The sequence below is a fragment of the Numida meleagris genome, chromosome 24, assembly GCF_002078875.1.
Source record: "Numida meleagris isolate 19003 breed g44 Domestic line chromosome 24, NumMel1.0, whole genome shotgun sequence".
NCBI lineage: Eukaryota > Metazoa > Chordata > Aves > Galliformes > Numididae > Numida > Numida meleagris.
This window is the reverse complement of record NC_034432.1, coordinates 809,134-828,678: the sequence shown is the minus strand read 5'-3', so window position 1 is coordinate 828,678 and position 19,545 is coordinate 809,134. Positions and strand designations below refer to the sequence as shown.

Below are 19,545 nucleotides of genomic sequence, written 5' to 3'. Positions count from 1 at the left end.
CCTTTCCTCTCCTTTTTCTAAAACCTTTTTCAATGGTGTCTGTCTGTCCAGCTGCCTTTACCCAGCCCAGCAGAGGGAGAGGAGCTTTGGCCCGGCCTTGCCCCTTGGCCACGTTTTGACTCAGTCTTCAAGCCTCAAACCCACTGTGGAGGGATGCTGAGTCCCACGCTCTGCAGGCTGGGGTGGCCCCACGTACCATTGATGAAGTTCTGCTCCTCGGGGGTCAGGATGGTGGCCAGGTGCCCCCCAAAATGCCTGCACTGCGACTCGGCGTCCTCCCAGCTCCTCCGGGTGGAAAAGTGCTTGTAGCAGGCTCCTTGGAAGCTGTCCCAGCTGGGGCTGCACCTCTTCAGCTCTGAACCACAGCAGGAGACAAGGGGGGAGAGAGGACAGGGTCAGCACCGTGGAGCCCAGCCCAGCCCGTGAGCAAGCCAAAAAAAAAAAAAGAAAAAACCAAACCAGATTTCCCTGCACTGATGCCTGTAGGACCACGGGCTGGGTGGCCCTGTGGACTCACGTCTCTCGCAGCTGCTCCCTCCGTAGCCTGGCAGGCAGAGGCAGGTGGGATGGGTGCCATCCTCAATGCAGGTCCCTCCGTTCAGGCAGGGGTTGGGGATGCAGCCACCTGCAAGGCACGGGCAGCCCCGCTCACCGCACGCCCCTGAGCTGCCACTCAGCCCTCGGGTGGATGCACAGAGTCTGGGGCACGGTGGCAAGCCTGGATCCGTCCCATCCGCCCGCACTGGGTGGGTTTGAGGCTTTGGCATGTCCCCAGCGCTCAGGGACTTCAGCTGGACACTGTTAGAGTGTCCCATGGACAGGCATGAGTCCCGCTGCCCCCGGAGTGATAATGGCAATGGCTCTTTTGGAAGGAACATGAAAGGACAAGCCCTTGGCATGTCCCAGCCACACGTCCTCAGCCTGGCGGCGAGGCGAGCCTCGTGCCTGTCCCCAACCTCCCTGCTGTCACCTTCAGCCTGCCCAAGGCTGAGAACTCAATGGTGCCATCCCCGACCTGCAAAACCAGCACCAGCTCGTTCCGGTCATTAAGACACACGGTCATTAATCCGTCCTCAGCTCAAGAGTGTGATTAAGGGCTGCCGCCAGCGCCGGCGGCACAGGGAGTTCAAGTCCTTGGCATTATCCAATGGCCCCGTGCCCTCGCTCGCCCCAGACAGCATCACCTCCCCGCCTGCAGGGACACACGGACATCTCCAACGGACTGCAGTGGGGTGAGAGCTGAGCTATTTAAGGCTCGGGCATGTCCGGATCTTTGGGAGAACGTGTCTTCTTGCCAGGACAAACAGCCACGCTGCAAGGTGCTGAGCAGCGCCCGTGCTGGGGGGGGTGCAGAAAGAACCCCCAGCGAGGCTGTCCCACGGGGACAAGGGGCAGCAAGACGGGCAGGGGGTTGGTTGCAGAGCTGAGAGCATCCCGACTTAGGAACCAAGGGGAATTTTGGCTTGGGGTCAGTGCTCATGCACCCACCTCCCTCCTGCAGCGAGTGGGCTCCAGCTCAGCTCCCAGCGCTCATCTTGGGGCCGTGCACCCCCCCCCTCCCAGAGCCCCCCAACACCCCACAGCTCTGCACGGCATTCGGCTGCGTGCACCATGGGGGTGCTCCAGGGGCAGGAGGGCCCCAGCTCACACCGTGCTCAGCCCCAGAGGGGTTCATCCCTCATCCCTCTGGGGCCCGGGGGGATTAGTTCGTCAGTGGGGATGCGAGCGAGGCAGCGGGCGCGAGGATGAAGGGAAGAGCTAGGCGAGGTGCGTGTTCTAGAAAGCTTTTAATTCCCTTTATTAGTACCACTGTTAGTCAGAGGAGGGTTTGGGGCCTTCTTTTGATAGATTTTTTTTTTTTTTTTCATGGAAACAGTCATTAAAACACTTCACAGAAGTAGAAGAGAATTAAGTGCATGCATAGCTCAGACCAATTTGTTTGACAAATATGTGCTTCTCCGGACCTTTGACCTTCCCTTACCCAGCCGAAGAGAGGAGGAGAGAGAGAGGAGAGACAGACGGACAGAAGGACAGGCGGACAAGAGGGAAGCACAGTGCGAAGGAAAAGTGCTGCTGGTCTCTAGTGCCAGAGTGCAGCCAGGAGCGCTGCCCCGAGTGCAAAAGTGACGCGGTGCCGGGGACCCCCGGCCAAGCTTGCACCCGTGCCCAGGCTGGCACGCTCCGTGGGCAGGGCGGGCAGTGGGGCGGCCGAGCTGGGTGCTGGGGACAGCCTGGGGGTCCCAGCATGGGGAGAGGTGAGGCCGTCCCTGCGGGTCCCACCTGGTTCTCCGGGAACAGCTGCAAGGAAACCCTCCACGGTTGCAACAGAGGGCACCGGGCGCCCTTCTCCGTCCTCCTCCTCTTCCTCATCCTCTTCTTCTTCTGAAGATGCAGCGGGCATCCCGCGATCAGTGCTTGGGGTTTGCAGTGCATCGCTGCTGCTGGGCACCTCTGCATGCCCCGGGGTGACCGCTGTCGCTGGGGCTGTGCCCCCGTCCCCTGGTGCTGTGGGTGAGGAGAGCCACGGGGCCCCCGATTGCTCCTCTCCATCATCCTGCAGCTGCGGTGGTGCGGGGGGCAGTGGGGATGCTCCAGGGTTTTCGGTCACATCTCCTGACAGCTCGGGGTCCTCAGCAGCCCCCGCAGCTGGGATGGGGGTGCTGGCCCCCCCGGCCCCATGGCTGCCTGTTGCAGGGGCTGGCTCTTGGCTATCTGTCGAAGTGACAAAAGTGGCGCGGGTCGGAGGTGTCACCTGGCTGTCCCTGTGCCCAGGTGCCCTGCCGTTGTGGGCCGGCTGCCCCACAGCTTCCCACGGGCGGACGGGGAGGCACGTGGGGACAATGGAGCCCGGTGGCCGGGGACGCCCGTTGGGTGGCTCTGTGTCACCTGCTGCGGCCACCGCTGGGGACAGGGCGTCACTGGGTCCCTCTGTGCCCACCAAGAGTGTCTGCACATCCGGCTTCATGGGCTGTCCGGGCTCTTGCCCTCTGCCCGGACTCTTTGCTGCTGTGTTCCCGAAGTCCTCACCCAGCACAGAGCCCAGCGGCCACTCCAGCGCTGCTCCATCCTCTGCAAGGGGCAAGGAAAAGCAGTGAGACACCTGCACCAGGAGCCAGCCAGGAACCGGGCACCGGCATCGCCGGCAATGAGCAGAGCTGAAGGGGAAACGTCGGCACAGTGACGCCTGAGGAGACAGAAACAGCCCCAGGTCTGTGTGATGCTTCCCCTTCTGAACCAGCCCCACGCTCCAGCTTGGCCATCGCATTCTCCTGTCCCACAACACGTCTGTGCTTGGCCCCTTGCCACCTCTTGGCATCAATACAGCATGGTCTGGCACTGATCCTGCCCACTGCACCCTGCTGTGGGCCTTGGCCACGGGACAGACAGACTGACATCAGCATGGCAGGGACAGACTGACAACCCCAAGCCCGACACCGCCACACCAGGACACCGGCACCTTGGCCACGGGTGCACCCTAAGCGAGATGGAGCCGGGACAGCTCCACGCCTGCATCCCTGCTGCTGCACTCTGCTCCCCGGCCCTGAGCGCTGCTGGACCTACCCGTGCGGGACGGCTCTTGCCTGGCCTCTGTGCACCTTCCACCTGTCCCTGCTGCCCCGTCCTGGTCTGCAGGGGACGGGCTGCCCGGTTGTGCAGCACAGCTAAGCGGGACTCCTGCCTTGGGGACGGCTGGGGCTGTGGGGAAAGGGGTGGCCGAGGCCGGGTGACGTCCTCGCGCTGAGGACGCAGAGGTATCTACTGGGGGGTGCCGGGTGTCTTCAGGGGACAGGCTCGGCTTTTCCAGCTCAGCATCAGCCACGTCCTTAAAGAAAGGGACGGCGTATATAGCCCCTCGCGACTCAATCTCCACTTGCGCTTTGGGCAGCTGCAGCTCCTCCAGCTTTTCTGCCACTGTAACAATCTCCTGGAGGCCCCCGGGCTCTCTGGCTTGGTATTTTCCTGCAGCCTCAGGGAAAGAGTTTGTCCCTTCTGTGGGCAGAAAGAAAGTGGGATATTACTGCCTTGTCCTGGCCCCGCGGCAGCTGGGGACAACCTGGGGGACCCCTGTGCCCTGGCTGAGCGGGCAGCTCCCGGGTTGTTAGTGGGTTATGGGGACGGCAGTACGGCACTGCGAGACGGGTCCATCCTGCCTAGCTCCATCTTTGGAGACAGTGGGATTCCCCACTGAGAAATGGGGAGGCTGAGGCACGGAGGCATGCAGCGGGTGGTCGATGGGAGCACAAGCCCCCAGGGGATGCTCAGGTAGGTGGGAATGGGGAGAATCGGTGCCTGTTATCCCTGCCAGCCTCTGTCCTCACAGACGTGCCCCGGTGTGCAGGGTGCCCTTGGCGCCCAGTAGCTCACTGCCTCTATTTCATTTCCTATCCATGGTAATACACAGACCTTGCAGTCCTGGTAGGCTGCGCCCAGCAGCCCACAGAGAACCCCAAAATGCCCTCAACATCCACACAGGGGTGAAATGTCCTGAGCTGCGCTCTTGCAGCCAGCTCAGCCCCAAGGTGAGGGCTCACGGCATCAAACTGGGACAGGTGCTGTCCCCAGAGCCACCCTGAGCTCGCACGGACAGGCAGCACCACGGGGACGTCCCTGCCCCACTGTGCTACAGCAGCATGCAGCACCGAGGCCAACCTTACTCTATACTGCCATGCGCTATGAAGACCATGCAGAGCATCCATCCTCTATCGCGATGTATCAGCATGCAGTATGGAAATCATGCGGGTTATTCCTCCCCTATCAGGATGTGTTGGCATGCAACGTTGAGCTCATGCAAAGCATCCCTGTGCTGAGTCAGCATGCTCTACTGCAGCTGCGCAGAACACCCCTGCTCCACAGCCATAGGTCGGCACGGCGAGCACGTCGGGATCTCTATTCCATCCCTGCTTCGTGCACCCCGGAGCCCAACCCTAAACCTTGGGGCCGTGGTGCCCCTGGTTACCTCGGAAGCAGTACGCATCGTATCTGCTCTGGGCATCGGGGAATCCCGTCTGGTTGCGAAACTGGAAGATGGTTTTGACACCCGGCAGGGCTCCGCCGCAGCGCTCCCGCGGGGTGACGATGGGGTAGCGGACGCTGCCATCAGCCAGCCAGCCCGGGTTGCAGGCATCCAGCCCTGCACTCCAGGCTGCATACAGCTGCCCCGTGCTCGCCAGCACCGCGCCCTGCGCCTGGCACTGCGCTGCAGCCTCCTCCAGCGTGAACTTGTCTGGGGCTGTCTCCAAAAATATTTCCCCTGCAGTGAAAGGAAGGGAAGCAGGCATCAGGAGATGGCTCAGGGATGGGGAGCCAGCTGGAGCTGGCACGCGGTGAGGGGTGGATGCGGGTCTGTCCTTGCACGTGGAACAGGGACGAGCATTGAGCCACCTGCTCAGCTCCCCTGAGCCCTGCCTGAAGCTCACTGCACAGGTGAACTTCCCCAAAGGAAAATGTGACCGATGCAGGTGCTGCTGATTCCACCTGGCAGCAGATTCCGTGCCACGTAGCATGCACGAGCAGCGCTGCAGCGGGCACGTGACACGCAGGGACTGCCCCAGGTCAGCAGGGCTCCCCAAGCAGTGGGAAGCATCAGGGGTTTGCTGCAGCAGCTCAGCAAGGCAGCTCTGCAAAGGGCTGCAGAGGAGCAAATCTGTGCCCTCTACGGAGCAGTGCACATTTGGGACGTCGCTAAGGGGACCGGGTGACAGCACTGGGCTGTGGAAAGGAGGCTGGGCACGGGGCACCGCAGGCACCTGGCACGTCCTCGGCGTAACAGTACACGTCGTACATGTCCTCCGGGTCCACCACGCCGTAGTTCCTCACCCCGGGGAAGCCGTTCATGTCTCCGTAGCACGCCTCGCGGGGAGTGTGGATAGGGTACCTGGCAAAGCCGAGGGGAAGAATGGTGGCAGCTGGGGGGGGGGATGGCCCAGGGGAGCCGGCGGGTGCCAGAAACATGCCACGGGGTGCCCACCTGACGGTCTGGTCAGCGATCCAGCCAGCATCACACTGCTCGTAGCCGCCCAGGTAGGCAGCATAGAGCTGCTCGGGGGTGGCGATGCTGGCGCTGATGGCGGTGCACGCCTCCTGTGCCTCGGCAAAGGTGTAGGTGTAGCGCGTGGAACCGCCGCGGTAGTGAAACACCACCCCTGCAGGGAGGCACAGGGTGAGGAGGCAGGAGAGGGGATCCGGGCAGGGTCCCTCAAGCCGTGCTGCTCCCCCTCCTGCGTGTACCTTTGACTCTGAGGTCGAGGATGTCGTGGCCGTCCTCGATGCCGTGCTGCACGTCGCAGCGGTAGATCCCCGAGTCGTTGGGGCGCAGCTCGGTGAGCAGCAGAGAGGCGTCAGTGTAGCGCTGATGGAAGACGGGCAAGGAGGCACGCAGGCGGTAGTCCTCACTCACCTTCACCCTGTCCCCCCGTGCTACCAGGATCTCAGCCTCCCTGCCTTCGGAGATAAAGGTCCACTTGACTCTGGGGGCTCCCAGCACTGCCCGGCGCCCTGCCGTGCTGGCAGTGGGCAGGGGTCCGAGGTAGGTGATGAGGCAGGGGATGGTGACGTCCCCTGCCAGCACAGCGTGCAGGGCTGGGTGCCGCGGGATGGACACCTGCAGGGCCTTGAGGTCATCTAGGGGGAGAAGAGCAGAGTGGTGAGTGGGGCTGGCATGTGAACACCCCCCCCCTTCCTTGGATCCTGGCTACCGTGTGAGGATGAGCATGGCTGAGGCTGTGTTACCTGTGACATCTTCAGGGCTGAGCACCTCCGGGACCACCGTGGGGGCAAACGCCCAGAGCAGCAGCAGGGGGAGGACTGAGGCCATCCTGTGCCCTGTGAGGGGGGGGGGAGACAAAAATCCAGCAGAGGGCTTGGAGTAGAAAGAAGCATTGTAACCTCCAGCTCCCTCCGTGAGGGAGAACTGGTGCCTGCATGCATGGGGTGATGCACGAAGGCATCAGGGTGAGAACATGCAGCCAGCACGGACCCTGGATGGCGGAAAGGAGAGGGAGCAGAAGGAAATGTGCAGATGTGCCCTGGGGAGCAGGAGGACTCCAATGCCTCAGCTCAGTGCCCAGGGTCCAATCCGGCCCCAGGGAGACGGGTCCTCTGGGGACAGCAGCTCTGAGCACAGCATGGAAAGTCTGAGAGCGCAGCCAGGCAGGAGGCGATGCCAGAGCTGGGCTGCGCATCTGGAGACACCGCAGACAGAAACCTCAGAGGGGATTGTAATAGCTGGTGTCGGGCAGGGCTGAAGGAATGAGCCACCGAGCCCTGGCTCATGATGTGAAGAGTCTGCGTGCGCGCGTGCAAGCTGGGCTTTTGGGCGTGCATGCAGGCATGTGCATGCATTGCTGCTTGCACGTGCACTGCAGCGTGCGTGTGCACTCCTAGGGGCGTGCACGTGTGTCTGTGCGCGTGCTCCTGAGCGTGCGGGTGGGGGGGGTTCAGCTGGAGATGGGGATGCCCAGGGTGCACAAAGCGCGGGGCGGTGGGGGAGGGACGGAGCAGGAGGGCTCCTCGTTGCCATTCAGCTCACGCCGGAGGTTTCCCGCGCACAGGCTGGGAAAACCGGGGCCGAGCAAAGCAGCCATTATGTCCCAGGCCTCTCTCAAGGCTGCCTGGCACAAAGGGCTCTCCCCCGCCGGCTGGGGAGCGGCGCTGAAAGGAGAGCCCAGCAGCTTAGCGCGGCCGTCACCAGTCCCACAGAGCAGCACCGGGGACACTGGGGATGTCGCGGAGGAGCTGCAGCCATCTGGAGAGGACACCGGGGATATGGAGATGTCCCCGCATGGTGCATGGCTCTGCAGGACGGTGTGGCCCCGTGCTCCTCGCACCCCTCTGCAGGGGCCCGTAGGGGCTCGGTGGTTTCCTCGGACCTGGACTGGTGCGCATTGACCCCGAGCCTCAGAGCGCCTTTGTAATTTATGAGCTCTTTGTGCTGCATTGATTTTGGCAGCCGCTGAAGCAGATTTGGCACCTCGGTGGTGAGCTCTGGCCCAGGCTGCGGGCTGCCAGGGGCAGGCTGAAGGAAGGCTGCCCTGGAGCTGCATCTTTCTCTGCAAAGGATGCTCCCCGAGGATCCCGTGGGGCCAGTGCACCAAGGAGTGGTGTGAATATAGCCCAAGAACCAAGGGCAAACAGCCACCAGCACCGTGCACTACGCATGTAAACCTCCTAGCACTACGCAGCATGCATATACCTCCCCAAGCACCACGCACCGTGCATGCACAGCCCCTAGCACCATGCACTATGGATGTGCAACTCCTAGCACCGTGCACCATGGATATACAGCCCTGAGCAACGTGTGCCATGCACACACAGCCCCTAGCACTGTGCACCATGCACATACGTCCCCTTCCACTGTGCACCACGCATCCATCCCTTTCCCATCCAGGACATGACCAGTGCTGCCAGCACCAAACTGGGGGCTTTCCCAACTCTGGATGGATCATTGGAATTCAGCCCCACGGAGCAGAGCGAGGGACGGTCCCCGCTGCGTGGTGGCTGTGGCCGGGCTCCAGAGTGGCGTTGGCCGTGACCCCCAGCGTGGTGGAGCGAGGCAGTTTTTGTCCCAGGCTCTTTTCTTCCCTTTCCCCAGGCGCCGCAGTGGTGCGAGCAGCGAGCAGCCGTGAAGCCTCAGCAGGAAATTCAGGGGATTAAAGCTGCATGAGCACAGCAAGCTGGGGTGAGTGGGGGGGGGGGAGGAGAGGGGCTGCTCCCCTCCTGCACCCACCCATGGCTGGGACACCCAACGCACTGGGACTGGGGTTCCATAGGGGTTAAACCCAGCTCACCCTGCCCACAGGAGTCCCATGATGGCAGGACTCTCAGGCGTCACCGTTTGAGGTTTGGGGTTTGGGGTTTGAGGGGTGGATACGTATTTTTTTTTTCCTTTTATTTGCCACAAATGGAATTTTCTTTTAACCTTCGCAACGGAAAGGCTGGGAGAAGGAGCAAGGGAAAGCAGCCAAAGGGGAAGTGGGAAGCAGGGAGCAGGACTGGGTCAGCTCTGAGCTCCCAGCCCTGGGGATGGGTGGGATGCTCACGTGCACCCAGACTGCCCCCATTTCCCTGGGAAACCAGGTGGAAAACGAGCAGAGGTATTCTGGGACGAGAGCAATCTTTCTTTTTCTTCCTCCCCTGAGCTCACTCAAATTTAAGCCACAGCAAAGCACGAGTGATGCTGTGCGCGGGGGTCCCGAGCCCCTTCCTCTCCCCATCATCACGGAGAAGCTTTCCCCTATTGCCCCATCCCCACGCAAAGCCCCTCCGTCCCTGCACGTGACAACTTTGTCCCTGCTCCCAAGGTGCCCTGCCAGCCCGTAGTGCAGCTGATCAGCGGCTTTCCAGGGATGCTCAGCTGCAGAATGAGTCAGCAGCCACAGGCAGAGCCTGGCCCCGCTCCAGTCTGCCCCGTCCCCCCCGGAACATCGGGGCTGCAGGTGCCCCGATGTTCCCATGCACGTGCCTGTCCCCCTCCGAACCTGTCCCCTCCTTGCTGCAAACTGCCCCTGCTTCCTGCACCGCTAGCAATGCAGGGGTGCCCGTCATGCCTGGGGGGTCACAGTGGTGAGCCCCCCGTGTGCTGAGCACAGGGGATGCTGCGGGAAGCACCCAGCAGCCTCTTGGCAGCAGCTGCTGGCAGAGCATAAAAGGCCGGAAGCAGGTGGGGAGGGGGGGGGGTCCCTTCAGCTGCCAGAGCTGCTCAGCCCCCCCCCATCCCCAACCCACGGTGGAGAAAGGGGCTCCTTGTTTCTGGGCCAGGATGTGCCCCCGCTGCATGGGGAGGAGCTGTGTCCCATCCCCAAAGCCTCGTGGAACTGCAAAGGGCAGAGCTGGGCTGGCGGACCACAGAGGGACCCCACAGCCACTTGGGTATGGTACACACATCCATGGAGCTTTGCACACACCCCCCCCCCCACTGCTGCAGGGCTCTGGTGGGGAAACTGAGGCATGGAGTGGGGTGGAGTGGAGGAGAAGGTGCCCCAGATTTTGGCAGCCCTGCTCGGCCCCTCAAATCCACCTTCCAAGTGCAAAATCACAGCACTCCAAGGGAGCACTCAGGCTCCCAGTTTGCCCAGTCCAAACCCATTCCCTGCAAAGCAACCCCAAATGCCTTGAGCACTGTCAACCTGAGATGCATGGGCACCTAGGCAGGGACCTGCCCGGGGGGGGGCAGCAACCCCTGAACCGAGCCCCTAATGCAAGGGGACTGGAGCAAATGGTTGGTGGGGCAGAAAGTGTCTTTCCCACCCCTCCGACAGCTGAAGAAGCAGCAACAGGTTCTGGGTTTGCCTGGGCTCTTCCCAGCTGGGAAGAATTGAGGGTTCAGTGGGATGCTCAAGGGGAGCACCTTCATCCCGGAGACAAAACACTGTGGCTGTAGGAAGGCAGAGAATGTGCAGCAAAACGCCCCAGCCCTGGGCAGACACCGATTCTGGGTTTGTTCAGCAGGGAAAAGCAATGAAAATCCCACAGAACGTTCCCTTTTTTCTTTTTTTTGCCCAGCCCTTCTTGCCGCCCCCCCCCCCCCCCCCCCCCCCCCCCCCCCCCCCCCCCCCCCCCGCCTTGGGACACCGGCAGGGCTGGGGGACAGAGCTGAGAGCCTCACAAGCCCTTCTCTCCCCTAGCCCCCGTGATAGGGGGCAACTTCAGCCCCTGAGCCCTCCCCCCCCCCGGCTCTGAGCCTCATCTTCCCTTCCTGGTGCTGTCCCGACTGCATCCTCCTTAGGACAAGGACCTGTCCCTGGTGGCTGAGCAGGGAGGGGGGCTCCATGCTGGGACCTGCAAGCCCCCATCCCCTCTAGCATCCCTCCCAAAGTCACTTTCCCCCCTCAAACCCTCCCCCCCTCCTCGTTCTTGCAATGCAGAGCCCGGCGCCGCCTGAAAGAAACTTGCAGAGCGCACACACGCGCGCGCTGCCAAGGACAAAGCGGGGACCGGTGGGAGCATCCCTATGGGACATCCAGGTCACCCCCAGCAAGCAAGGAGAGCTATGCCCCCCCCCTTCCCTCCTTCACCTCCCCGCTTACTTTCTGCTGGCACAGAGGTGACATGAGATATTGCAATGAATAGCGCAGTACAGCGCCCGCAGGAGGGGCTCTTCCCCGTGTCCCACCTTGCTCACGGCGCGGGCGGGGGTCCCCGGGGACCCGGCGTGGGGCTGAGCTGCAGTTTCTCCGGGGCAGCGGTCGGCAGCAGGTTGGCAGCAAGGCTGGGAGTGAGCAGCACCGGGCATAAGTGAAAGCACCGAAAAAAAAAAAAAAAAAAAAAAAGAGGAGTCCTCTGTGTGCGTCCGTGTCCGCGTCTCTCTCTCTCTCTCTCTCTTTCTTTTTTTTTTTTATCCTTCCTCTTTCCCTCCTCCTTTTATATTTTATTCCTTCCCCTAAGTAAGGCGAAAAAAAAAAAAAAAAAAAAAGAAATTATTACCGTGTTGGCAAGAGCGCGTCGTCCCTCCCCGTCCCTCCCTCCTGGCAAAGGGAGCACGAGACCCGCGCCGCGCGGTGGCTGCTCCAGCTGGGCACGGTATTAACCCAATGCAGCAGAGCCGAGCAGCTGGGAAGGGACACCCTATATTCAGCCCCCTCTGGCATCGGGGTGCACTTTGAGTACTTATTTCCGACATTGAGCATCTCCGGAAGGATGCGAGGGGAAGGGGAGAGAGGGGGGGGGGCTGTGGGCAGGGGTCCTGCAGCTGGTGGAGCTGTGGCTTTGTCATGCAAAACCCCTCTCTGCCAGCCCCACTGCGGCCCCCACAGTGCTGGAGGCACCGGAGGGAGACCGGGGTCTTCACTCACCCCAAAGGGAGAAGTGAAGCTGAGAGCTGACATCCTGGCAGGCGCCGTGCCTCGGTTTCCCCATCTGCATACTGTGATGGAGAGGGGGGACATCTCTATGGGATAATGAATGCAGCTCCAGGTCTGGTGGCTCGCCCCAGATCCTCCTTTCAGAGGGGGATCCAGCAGATGAGGGGCTGGGTCCTGGGCGCATCCGGGTCGGGGTTTGCCCCCCGGTGCAGAGCTGAGCCCTGAGAGTCGGTGGTGGAGCTTTTTTTTTTTTTTTTTAAAGCAGATTGCGTTCAAACTTTCTCCGGCTTCCAGCATCCTCCACCCCGGGGAAGCCGGCGCGGCGCCTGTCGGATAATTGCTCGGGTGAGTTTGCAGAAAGCCGCAGCTCCTGAGCGGAATTAATCATCTGTCGCCCTGGGAAATAACGACACGCGGTGGAGAAGGTCTCGTTAGCGGCGCAGTCCAGCGGGCGACGCGCGCCGCAGCGCTCTGCCCCACGGCACGCGGTTGGGATGCGCACCGGGACGGACATGAGGACAGACACGGGGACGGACACGCTGGGATGGGCAGGGGGAACCTGCCCCCCCCCCCCCCTTCCCTCCTCCCCCTCCCAGTCCCAGATCTGCGGCTGCTCCTTTCCATGAGCCCACATCCTGCACCCGGGACTTTGTGGCAAAGCACTCGGGGATGAGGTAGAGGCGAAGCGCCCGCTCAGCAAGGAGTGATCCCGTCCTAATTGGGAACAAATGTTCCTCGCTGGCTCCCAGAGCGGCTCCTCCACGCTGCCCACGAGGCCACTGCTCTGCCTGTCCCTCCTGCCCTCTGTGTCCCAATGGGGGGCACCAGGGAGGACAGACCCAGGGACAGCTGGCACCTGGAAGGGAGAGGGGTCAGGGCAAGGTGAAAGCAGGGCACAACCCTTATCAGCCATCAGAGAATCCCCACCTGTTGCGCAGCCCCCTCCACCCCCCCACCCCCCCCAAAGGCGATGTCATGGCCCTGCCAGCCCTTCCCATTGTCCCAGCACCAGTGGCCCCATGGGGACCTCATCCAAGATGCACATCCCCCTTGGCCACAGGCGGTCCCCAGCTGCGTCCCCATGCCCAGCTGTGTTTCCTCCTCCTCCCCCTGGGGCCCTGCTCGAAGCCACGTAGCAGTGCCCTGTGCCAATCCTGCTGGCAGCTCAAAGGGCACTGGGATGGCACGCACTGCTGGGGGCTGCCAGTTTGTTTCACCCCCAGACCTGCTGTCCCAGATGACCACCTGCCACCAAACAGCCACCCCAAAGCATCCTGCAGAGGGAGCCACGTCCCCATCCTGGGGGTCCCAACCCCGAACATCCCCCAGGGACGCACAGTTGTCCCCATCCCAAGCAGCTCTTGACCCTGAGCATCCCCCCAGGGACACACGGACGTCCCCATCCTGGGGCCCCCAGCCAAGCACCCTGCAGGGACACACGCATGTCCCAGTCCCAGGTGATTCCTGACCCCAAACACCCCACAGTGGAAGGGGTGCAGCAGCACCTTGCCCCAGGGGCTCCTTCATGGTGCCCCCAGGCAGGGCAGCAGGGCCCCCAACTCCTCGGGGGAGCCCCGTGTTTAGGGCATCCCATGGAGTCCCTGTGTCAGGGGGAGGTGGGACGGGGCACAATGGGGAAAGGCAAAGCAAAGGTCTGGGTGGAAGGGGGCAGTGAGGAGGGAACGCTCCAACCCTGCAGCTCTGGGCACCAACACTGGAGCATCTCCGGTGGAGGAGAGAATTTGGGGCTGAGGGAAAAGCAAAAGAACAACGTGCCCAGCACGATCCGAGAGGACGAGCGATGGAAACGCATCGCCCCAATGATCAGCCTCTCATTAGCAACGACGCCTTCCCTGAGCTCCCTCCCTCCTGCCTGCTGGCTTGGGGGAACCCAGCGGGGCTCCTGCAAGGAGGGGATGCAGCCTTCGCCCCCCCCTCCCCCCTCCATACACCCCAAAAGGCGGAGGGATGCTGGCTCGGGGACGCAGTGCCCCAATAGCCCCATGCACTGCAGGGCTCGGGGTGGCTCTGGATGGCCTTGGCCAGCAGAGGGGACTATTGCTCGCCTCTCCATCGCAGAGGGGCGGGAGCTCGATGGAGAGGGCGTGGGGCAGCTGGGAGGGGACGCTCGTTCTTTGCCTCCTTGCGATGGAGGGGACAGCGCAGGGACCCTCCCCACCTCCCCTCCTGGAGTGGGGGGAAGGGGGGAGAGGGGAGGGCGGGGGGGCCGGGAGAGAAAGAGCTGGCACAAAGCCTCTCCCCGATTATTTCTTTTCCGGCCTCTTTTGTTCGCAGGCAGCTCCAAGTTGGAATTTCTAACCCCTCTCCCCTCCCCGAGAATAAATCAACTGGAAAAGAATAATAATTAAAAAAAAAAAAAGAAAAAAACCCTCGCACCGCGGTTCCTCGTCGCGCTGCGAAGGCTCAGCCCGAGCAGAACCAAATGTGGGGACAGCATCTGCCAAATGTCGACCAGCCCCATTGTGAATCCCCACCAGGCTCCAGCAGCGCAACATCTGGAACACGGGAGCAGCACAGCTGGAAGCAGGGGGGGGCGGGGGGGCTGGGGGTGCTGCCTTGCACCCCTCCGTCCTGCAGGGGGTTCTCCCTGGGCAAAAGGATGCTTGCTGGGGTGGAGGGATGGAGGGCTGTGGAGTTGGGGCAGGATTTGTGCCAAAGCGATGCCTCTGGCTGAGCCCAGATCTGCTCTGGCCACTGAGATGTGCTGGGGGTGCTCAGAGCATCCCCATGGGGCATCTCCTCCCCGGGACACCAAAACCCTGGGTGGCCCCATTTGGAGCAGCACAAAGGCTCCCACCACCAGGCACTGGAGGGGTGGGGGGGGTCTGCCCTTGGAAAGCCCTGGATAAAATCTGTGTGAGCTCCTCATGGTGCCGGGCTCCGCACGGTGCTCTGGCTGCTTTTTGGGAATCAGCTGAGCCACAGATGGCACCAAGCCCCGAGGCACAGGGCGCAGTGCGCTCTTTGAGAATCCCAGCTGTACCTAAAGGGGAAACTGAGGCACAGCAAAACCCAGCCCTGCCCTGAATGAATCCACCGGCCCCGCAGCATCCCCCAAAGCGCAGCTCCTCCCCGGCATGGCGCGTTGCCATCCCCTCTCGAGCGCTGCCCAGCATCCCAAGGGGACGGCGGGGGATGGGACGTCGGGATAGCGCTGGCAGCAGCCACGCCGGCTGTGGAAGAGTTAACCCTGCTCCTCTGCTCGGGTCTCAGAGGCCTCCCACTCACCCGGCGTGAGTATGAATAGCTGCGCTCGCCCGCGCCGGCACCGCTCCGCTGCCTTCCTCCCGCCGCCGCGATGCTGAGCACGGAGGGCTTCGTGGGGGCGAGAGCCCTGGGTGAGGAATCGCTGCAGATGTGGGACCTCAACAAACGCCTGGAGGCCTACCTGGCCCGCGTCAAGTTCCTGGAGGAGGAGAATGAGGGGCTGAGAGCTGAGATCCAGAGCACCAAGGAGAACCCGGCCGGGGACCCACGCAGGGCCAGGTACGAGGAGGAGCTGAGGTCGCTGCGGGATGCGCTGCACCGCGCCTTCACCGAGAAGTGCGCGGCCGAGCTGGCCAGGGACAACCTGTACGAGGAGGTGCAGCATGTGAGGAGCAGGTGCCAGAAGGAGCAGGCAGCCCGCGAGGAAGCCAAGAGGCAGCTGTCCTCCAGCAAGAAGGAGCTGGAGGAGGAGAGACGGGCGCAGATCTGGCTGAAGGAGAGAGCGGTGCAGCTGGAGAAGGAGGCGGAAGCTCTGCTGGAGGTGCACGAGGAGGAGAAAGCGGGGCTGGACCAGGAGCTGGCCAGCTTCTCGCAGAGCCTGGAGGGTTTCCGCTGCGCACCGGTGGCGTTCCAGCCCGTGGAGGTGGAGGACTACTCCAAGAGACTGTCGGAGATCTGGAGAGGGGCAGTGGAGACCTACAAGGCGGAGGTGTCGCAGCTGGAACGCGCACTGGGTCAGGCCAAGGAGAGCCTCTGGCAGGTGGCAGAGGACAACCAAGAGAGCCAACTGCAGCTGCGGCACCTGGAGAAGGAGCTGGTGGGGCTGAAGGCGCGGAAGGAGATGCTGGAGGAGAACCTGAGCCAGCAGTGGCAGGAGCAGCACGGAGAGGCTGAGAAGTTCCAGGTGGGGAGAGCGGGGAGCTTGTGGGGGATCGAAAGCTGGGGGGGACAAGAGCAGACCCCAGGTGGGCTGCAAGCCCCAGGGCAGCGGCAGTTCCTTCCCATTTCTGCTGCCACTGCATTCGGGACGGATAAACTTCATCCGACTTAGTCACAGCTGCAGGAGGACAGCTGCAAAAGTAATTCTGCAGGGGAAGCTGCGGGGGGAACAGGCTGGAAATGCAGCCCCAGCTCGTGGCTGGAGCCGCAGACCCCGCGCAGGGCAGGGTCCCTCTTTGTTCCCTGTTTGAGGATGGAGAAGGGAATGCCACAGCCATCCACCCATACGATCCGTCCTTCTCACTCTGGCATTGCATGGCCCCGATCCCCTCCAGCCTTCCCATCCCTCCTCCAGCAGCTGCATCCTTCTTGCATTCTTACTCCACTCCTCTCCTTGCTCCCTTGAAGCCTCTCCAACCTCGCCATGCAAAAACCAAGTGCCCCTGGGATAGTCCTCCCTGCAGCACACCGAGCACCTGGGCACCCCCGGGACACCCATATCTGACATCCCCAAGGAGTACTAGGGGCACCCATGGGTGACAGTGAGAGCCACTCCAAGCAGTGCTGGGGTTGGGATGGATCCAGAGTCCCCGTCTCCACCACTTGTCATGTAGCGGGCGGTGCCGGAGTGGAGTCACAGCTGCCGACCCACATCCTCCGGAAGAGGACGGAGCGCTTAATTTCCCCTGGGACAAAGAGGGTCAGGAGCAGAAAGAAGAGCAACGATGGGGGGTGGTGGGAAACGCAACCGGGGCAGGAGCGATTTGTGCCACCAGAGCTCCTTCCCCAGATGGGGAGATCGGTCAGGTCCCTCCCTGACGCTGTGCTTCTCACCGCAGCTGGCCATCGAGGCCCTGGAGCAGGAGAAGCAGAGCCTGCAGGTGCAGATCGCCCAGGTGCTGGAGGACAGGCAGCAACTCATGCACCTCAAGATGTCCCTCAGCCTGGAGGTGGCAACCTACAGGTGAGGTCTCCTTCACGGTGGCACAGCTCCCTCTGGGGACACAGAACGCTTCCACAATGCTCCTGCGTGCACGGAGCAGGGTGATGCTCCAAACCTCCCCTTGCAGCATTATCCAACCTCGCCGGACAGTGCAGCTAGGGAGCTGCTGGGAGACTCTGGGGCTGAACCCTGCAGCCCCCCAGTCCGTTTCCAGCCCTTCCAGATGGCCCCAGACAAAGGCAGGCTGCAGAGGACTGGGGGGACAATTAGCATGAGAATAGGGGCTGTCCTCAGCGGAGGGGCCTCCCCGGCAGAGCATGATGTCACCCAGTGGCGAGGACACTAAGCTGGGGATGGGGGGATGGGAGGGGGCCCACGGAGCGGGCTAGGGGAGAGCTCCTTGGCAGCCAGTGAGGGGCTGCCCCTGGGATGCCCTATCCCCACACCTCACGAGCAGGTGACCCAGGAGTTTGGCTCAAGCAAAACCACCCAGAGATATTTCACACCTCATTTTACCTGTGGAGCATCCCCCTGGCTTGCGCAGGGATTGGCTTGGTTGGGCAGCTCAGCTCAGCACCGGGTGCCAAGATACCACCCCATCCCCAACACCTCTCCTTGCAGGACACTGCTGGAAGCAGAGAGCACCCGGCTGCAGATGCCGCCCGGGGAGTTCAAGCTGGCCAACAGCCTGCGAGGTAAGGGAGGGCCAGGAGACAGAAAGATTTTCCTGGCAAGGGTTGCTCGCCGAGATAGGAAGGTGCTAACAGCGAGCGCCGGTCTTGCCGGCACCTCCACATGGGGCAGATAAGGGCTTATCAGCTTCTTCACTTCTTATTTTAATCCCTCCCTTGTCTGAGGAGCACGAGCACGGGACCTCAGGCTCGGCAAGGGGCTGAGCATTCATCTTTTTCCTTAAAAATATTGAAAAGCCACCACCTGCCCACATCCCCACAGCACGAACCCATTGCATCCCTGACCCCTCTGCTTGCAGGCGGAGCATCCACCGTCCCACGCCGGTACCCCTGGCAGCATCAGTGCTCGCCAGCACTCAGGGGAGGAATTTCCCACTTCCCGGGAAGCGTTTAAAAATAGGAGAGGGGTCAGCAAGAGGGGAGAGAGGAGCTGATGGGCTGCGGTTGGGTGCTGGGGTGATCTCAGCCCCAGCCCCTGAGTTTTGGGCTGTGTCCCCCCCCCCCACGCACACACACACCGCGCTCTCCCTGCTCTCTGCAGATGTCAAGCTGGAGGCGAGCAGCAGCAAGCACCGTGCCAGCCTCGCTGCCTTCCCCCGGCCCGAGGGGGTGGCACAGCTGTGCAGAGCTCCCAGTGATGCCCTCAAGGCGCTGACCCCTAAAAGCAAGAGCCCCAGTGCGCAGGAGTTCCAGAAAATCAGCTCGGTCCTGCAGGCACCGAGGAGCTGGGAGCCGGTTGCCCCCAGCCGCGCCGTCCCAGCGCTGTCCCCAGAGCCAGGCAGTGGGAGGGCAGAGAGCCCAGCCCAGGAGCGTGGGGCTGGTGAGGAGTCTCCCATGCAGAGCCCGCTGAGCCCTGAACAGCTGGTCAGCCACGCGCTGCAGGATGCTCTCAAGGAGATGCAAGATGATGCTGAGGCCAAAGAAGTGCCCGCACTCGGTGCCACCCAGAGCACCAGGGATGGGGATCTCGAAGCCCCCCTGGAGGAGGAGGAGGGGGCTGCAGGAACCCAGGGGGTGGGTGCTGAGGGTGGCACTGCGTCCCCGCAGGGGCTGTGTCTCCGCAGCAATGTGCCTGCATTGCTAAGTGCCACCCAGAGTGACGTGGAGAGCCAGGAGGAGGCGTGGGAGGAGGAAAGGAGCAAAGAGGAGGAGATGCTGACCCCACTGAGCCCCATGGAGAGCCAGGAGCCAGGGGGAGAGCCCTGGGGAGGGGACACAAGGGGCTCCGGGCTGGAGGTGGGCAAGGAGGACGTCTTGGAGAACAAGGAGCAGAGGGAATCCTGGAGCCCCTCCGGGAAGGATGAGGAAAATGAGTTCCTGGATCAGGAGAGGGAAATGCAAGAAGAAGGGTCCTTGCAGATGGAAATTGAAGCTGCTTGTGCTGTCCCTGTGGGGAGCCACCCGGTTTTGCCCTTGGGAAGCCACTTGCAAGAGGACTTTGTCGAGAGAGAGGAGGAGTCTGAGCACCAGGAGGCATCCCTGTGTGAGCTGGATGCTCCTGCAGGGGAGGAAAAGGAGCAGGAGGTGTGCCTGGAACTGGAGGCCTCCAGCATCCAGGGGGCTGTGCCAGCAGCAGAGAGCTCATCAGGGGCTGGGGAAGACACTACAGGAAGGGAGAGCACAGGCAGAACAAGGGATGATGAGGGAGAGGAGGAAGATGCAGGAAGGGAGGCACTAGGGGGAGAGAACTCCCAGGAAGGGAAGGCTTTGGGAGCCAAAGAGCTGAGGCAGGAGAGCATGGGCTTGGAGGAGGCTGAGGACACATGGGAGGAATCTGTGGACCTGCGGGAGGAACATAGAGACCCCCAGGAGGGACATGGGGACCTGCAGGAGGAGCATGGGGACCTGCAGGAGGAACACAGGGACGTGCAGGCCGAGCATGGGGACCCCCAGGAGGAACATGGGGACCTGCAGGAGGAGCATGGGGACCTGCAGGAGGAACATA

General features: G+C 62.4%; 3 protein-coding genes across 4 annotated transcripts in view; 1 reads left to right on the top strand and 2 right to left on the bottom strand.

The window, feature by feature from the left end:
- The window catches only part of BCAN (brevican), a 13,408-nt gene extending 2,182 nt beyond the window's left edge, over nt 1-11,226 (bottom strand). The window contains exons 1-10 of one of the 2 annotated variants that reach the window (XM_021376632.1): nt 6,730-6,822; nt 6,229-6,621; nt 5,969-6,143; nt 5,748-5,875; nt 4,958-5,251; nt 3,562-3,990; nt 2,887-3,069; nt 2,281-2,712; nt 518-625; nt 141-355 (exon numbers count right to left, since the gene is read on the bottom strand). In XM_021376632.1, coding sequence (XP_021232307.1) covers nt 141-355; nt 518-625; nt 2,281-2,712; nt 2,887-3,069; nt 3,562-3,990; nt 4,958-5,251; nt 5,748-5,875; nt 5,969-6,143; nt 6,229-6,621; nt 6,730-6,814 — 2,442 coding nt within the window. In that variant the 5' untranslated portion in view covers nt 6,815-6,822. Of the gene's footprint in view, nt 1-140; nt 356-517; nt 626-1,826; nt 3,070-3,561; nt 3,991-4,957; nt 5,252-5,747; nt 5,876-5,968; nt 6,144-6,228; nt 6,622-6,729; nt 6,823-11,110 lie in introns of those variants that run through there. The other variant, XM_021376631.1, reaches the window with a different exon arrangement.
- LOC110388003 (feather keratin 2-like) overlaps nt 1-19,545 on the bottom strand; it is a 906,242-nt gene that overhangs the window by 383,116 nt on the left and 503,581 nt on the right. The gene's annotated exons all lie outside the window — the stretch shown is intronic.
- The window catches only part of NES (nestin), a 7,614-nt gene continuing 3,026 nt past the window's right edge, over nt 14,958-19,545 (top strand). Inside the window, exons 1-4 of the mRNA XM_021376439.1 lie at nt 14,958-15,930; nt 16,805-16,929; nt 17,530-17,603; nt 18,142-19,541. Of these exons, the coding sequence (XP_021232114.1) occupies nt 15,118-15,930; nt 16,805-16,929; nt 17,530-17,603; nt 18,142-19,541 (2,412 nt within the window). The 5' untranslated portion in view covers nt 14,958-15,117. The remainder of the gene's footprint in view (nt 15,931-16,804; nt 16,930-17,529; nt 17,604-18,141; nt 19,542-19,545) is intronic.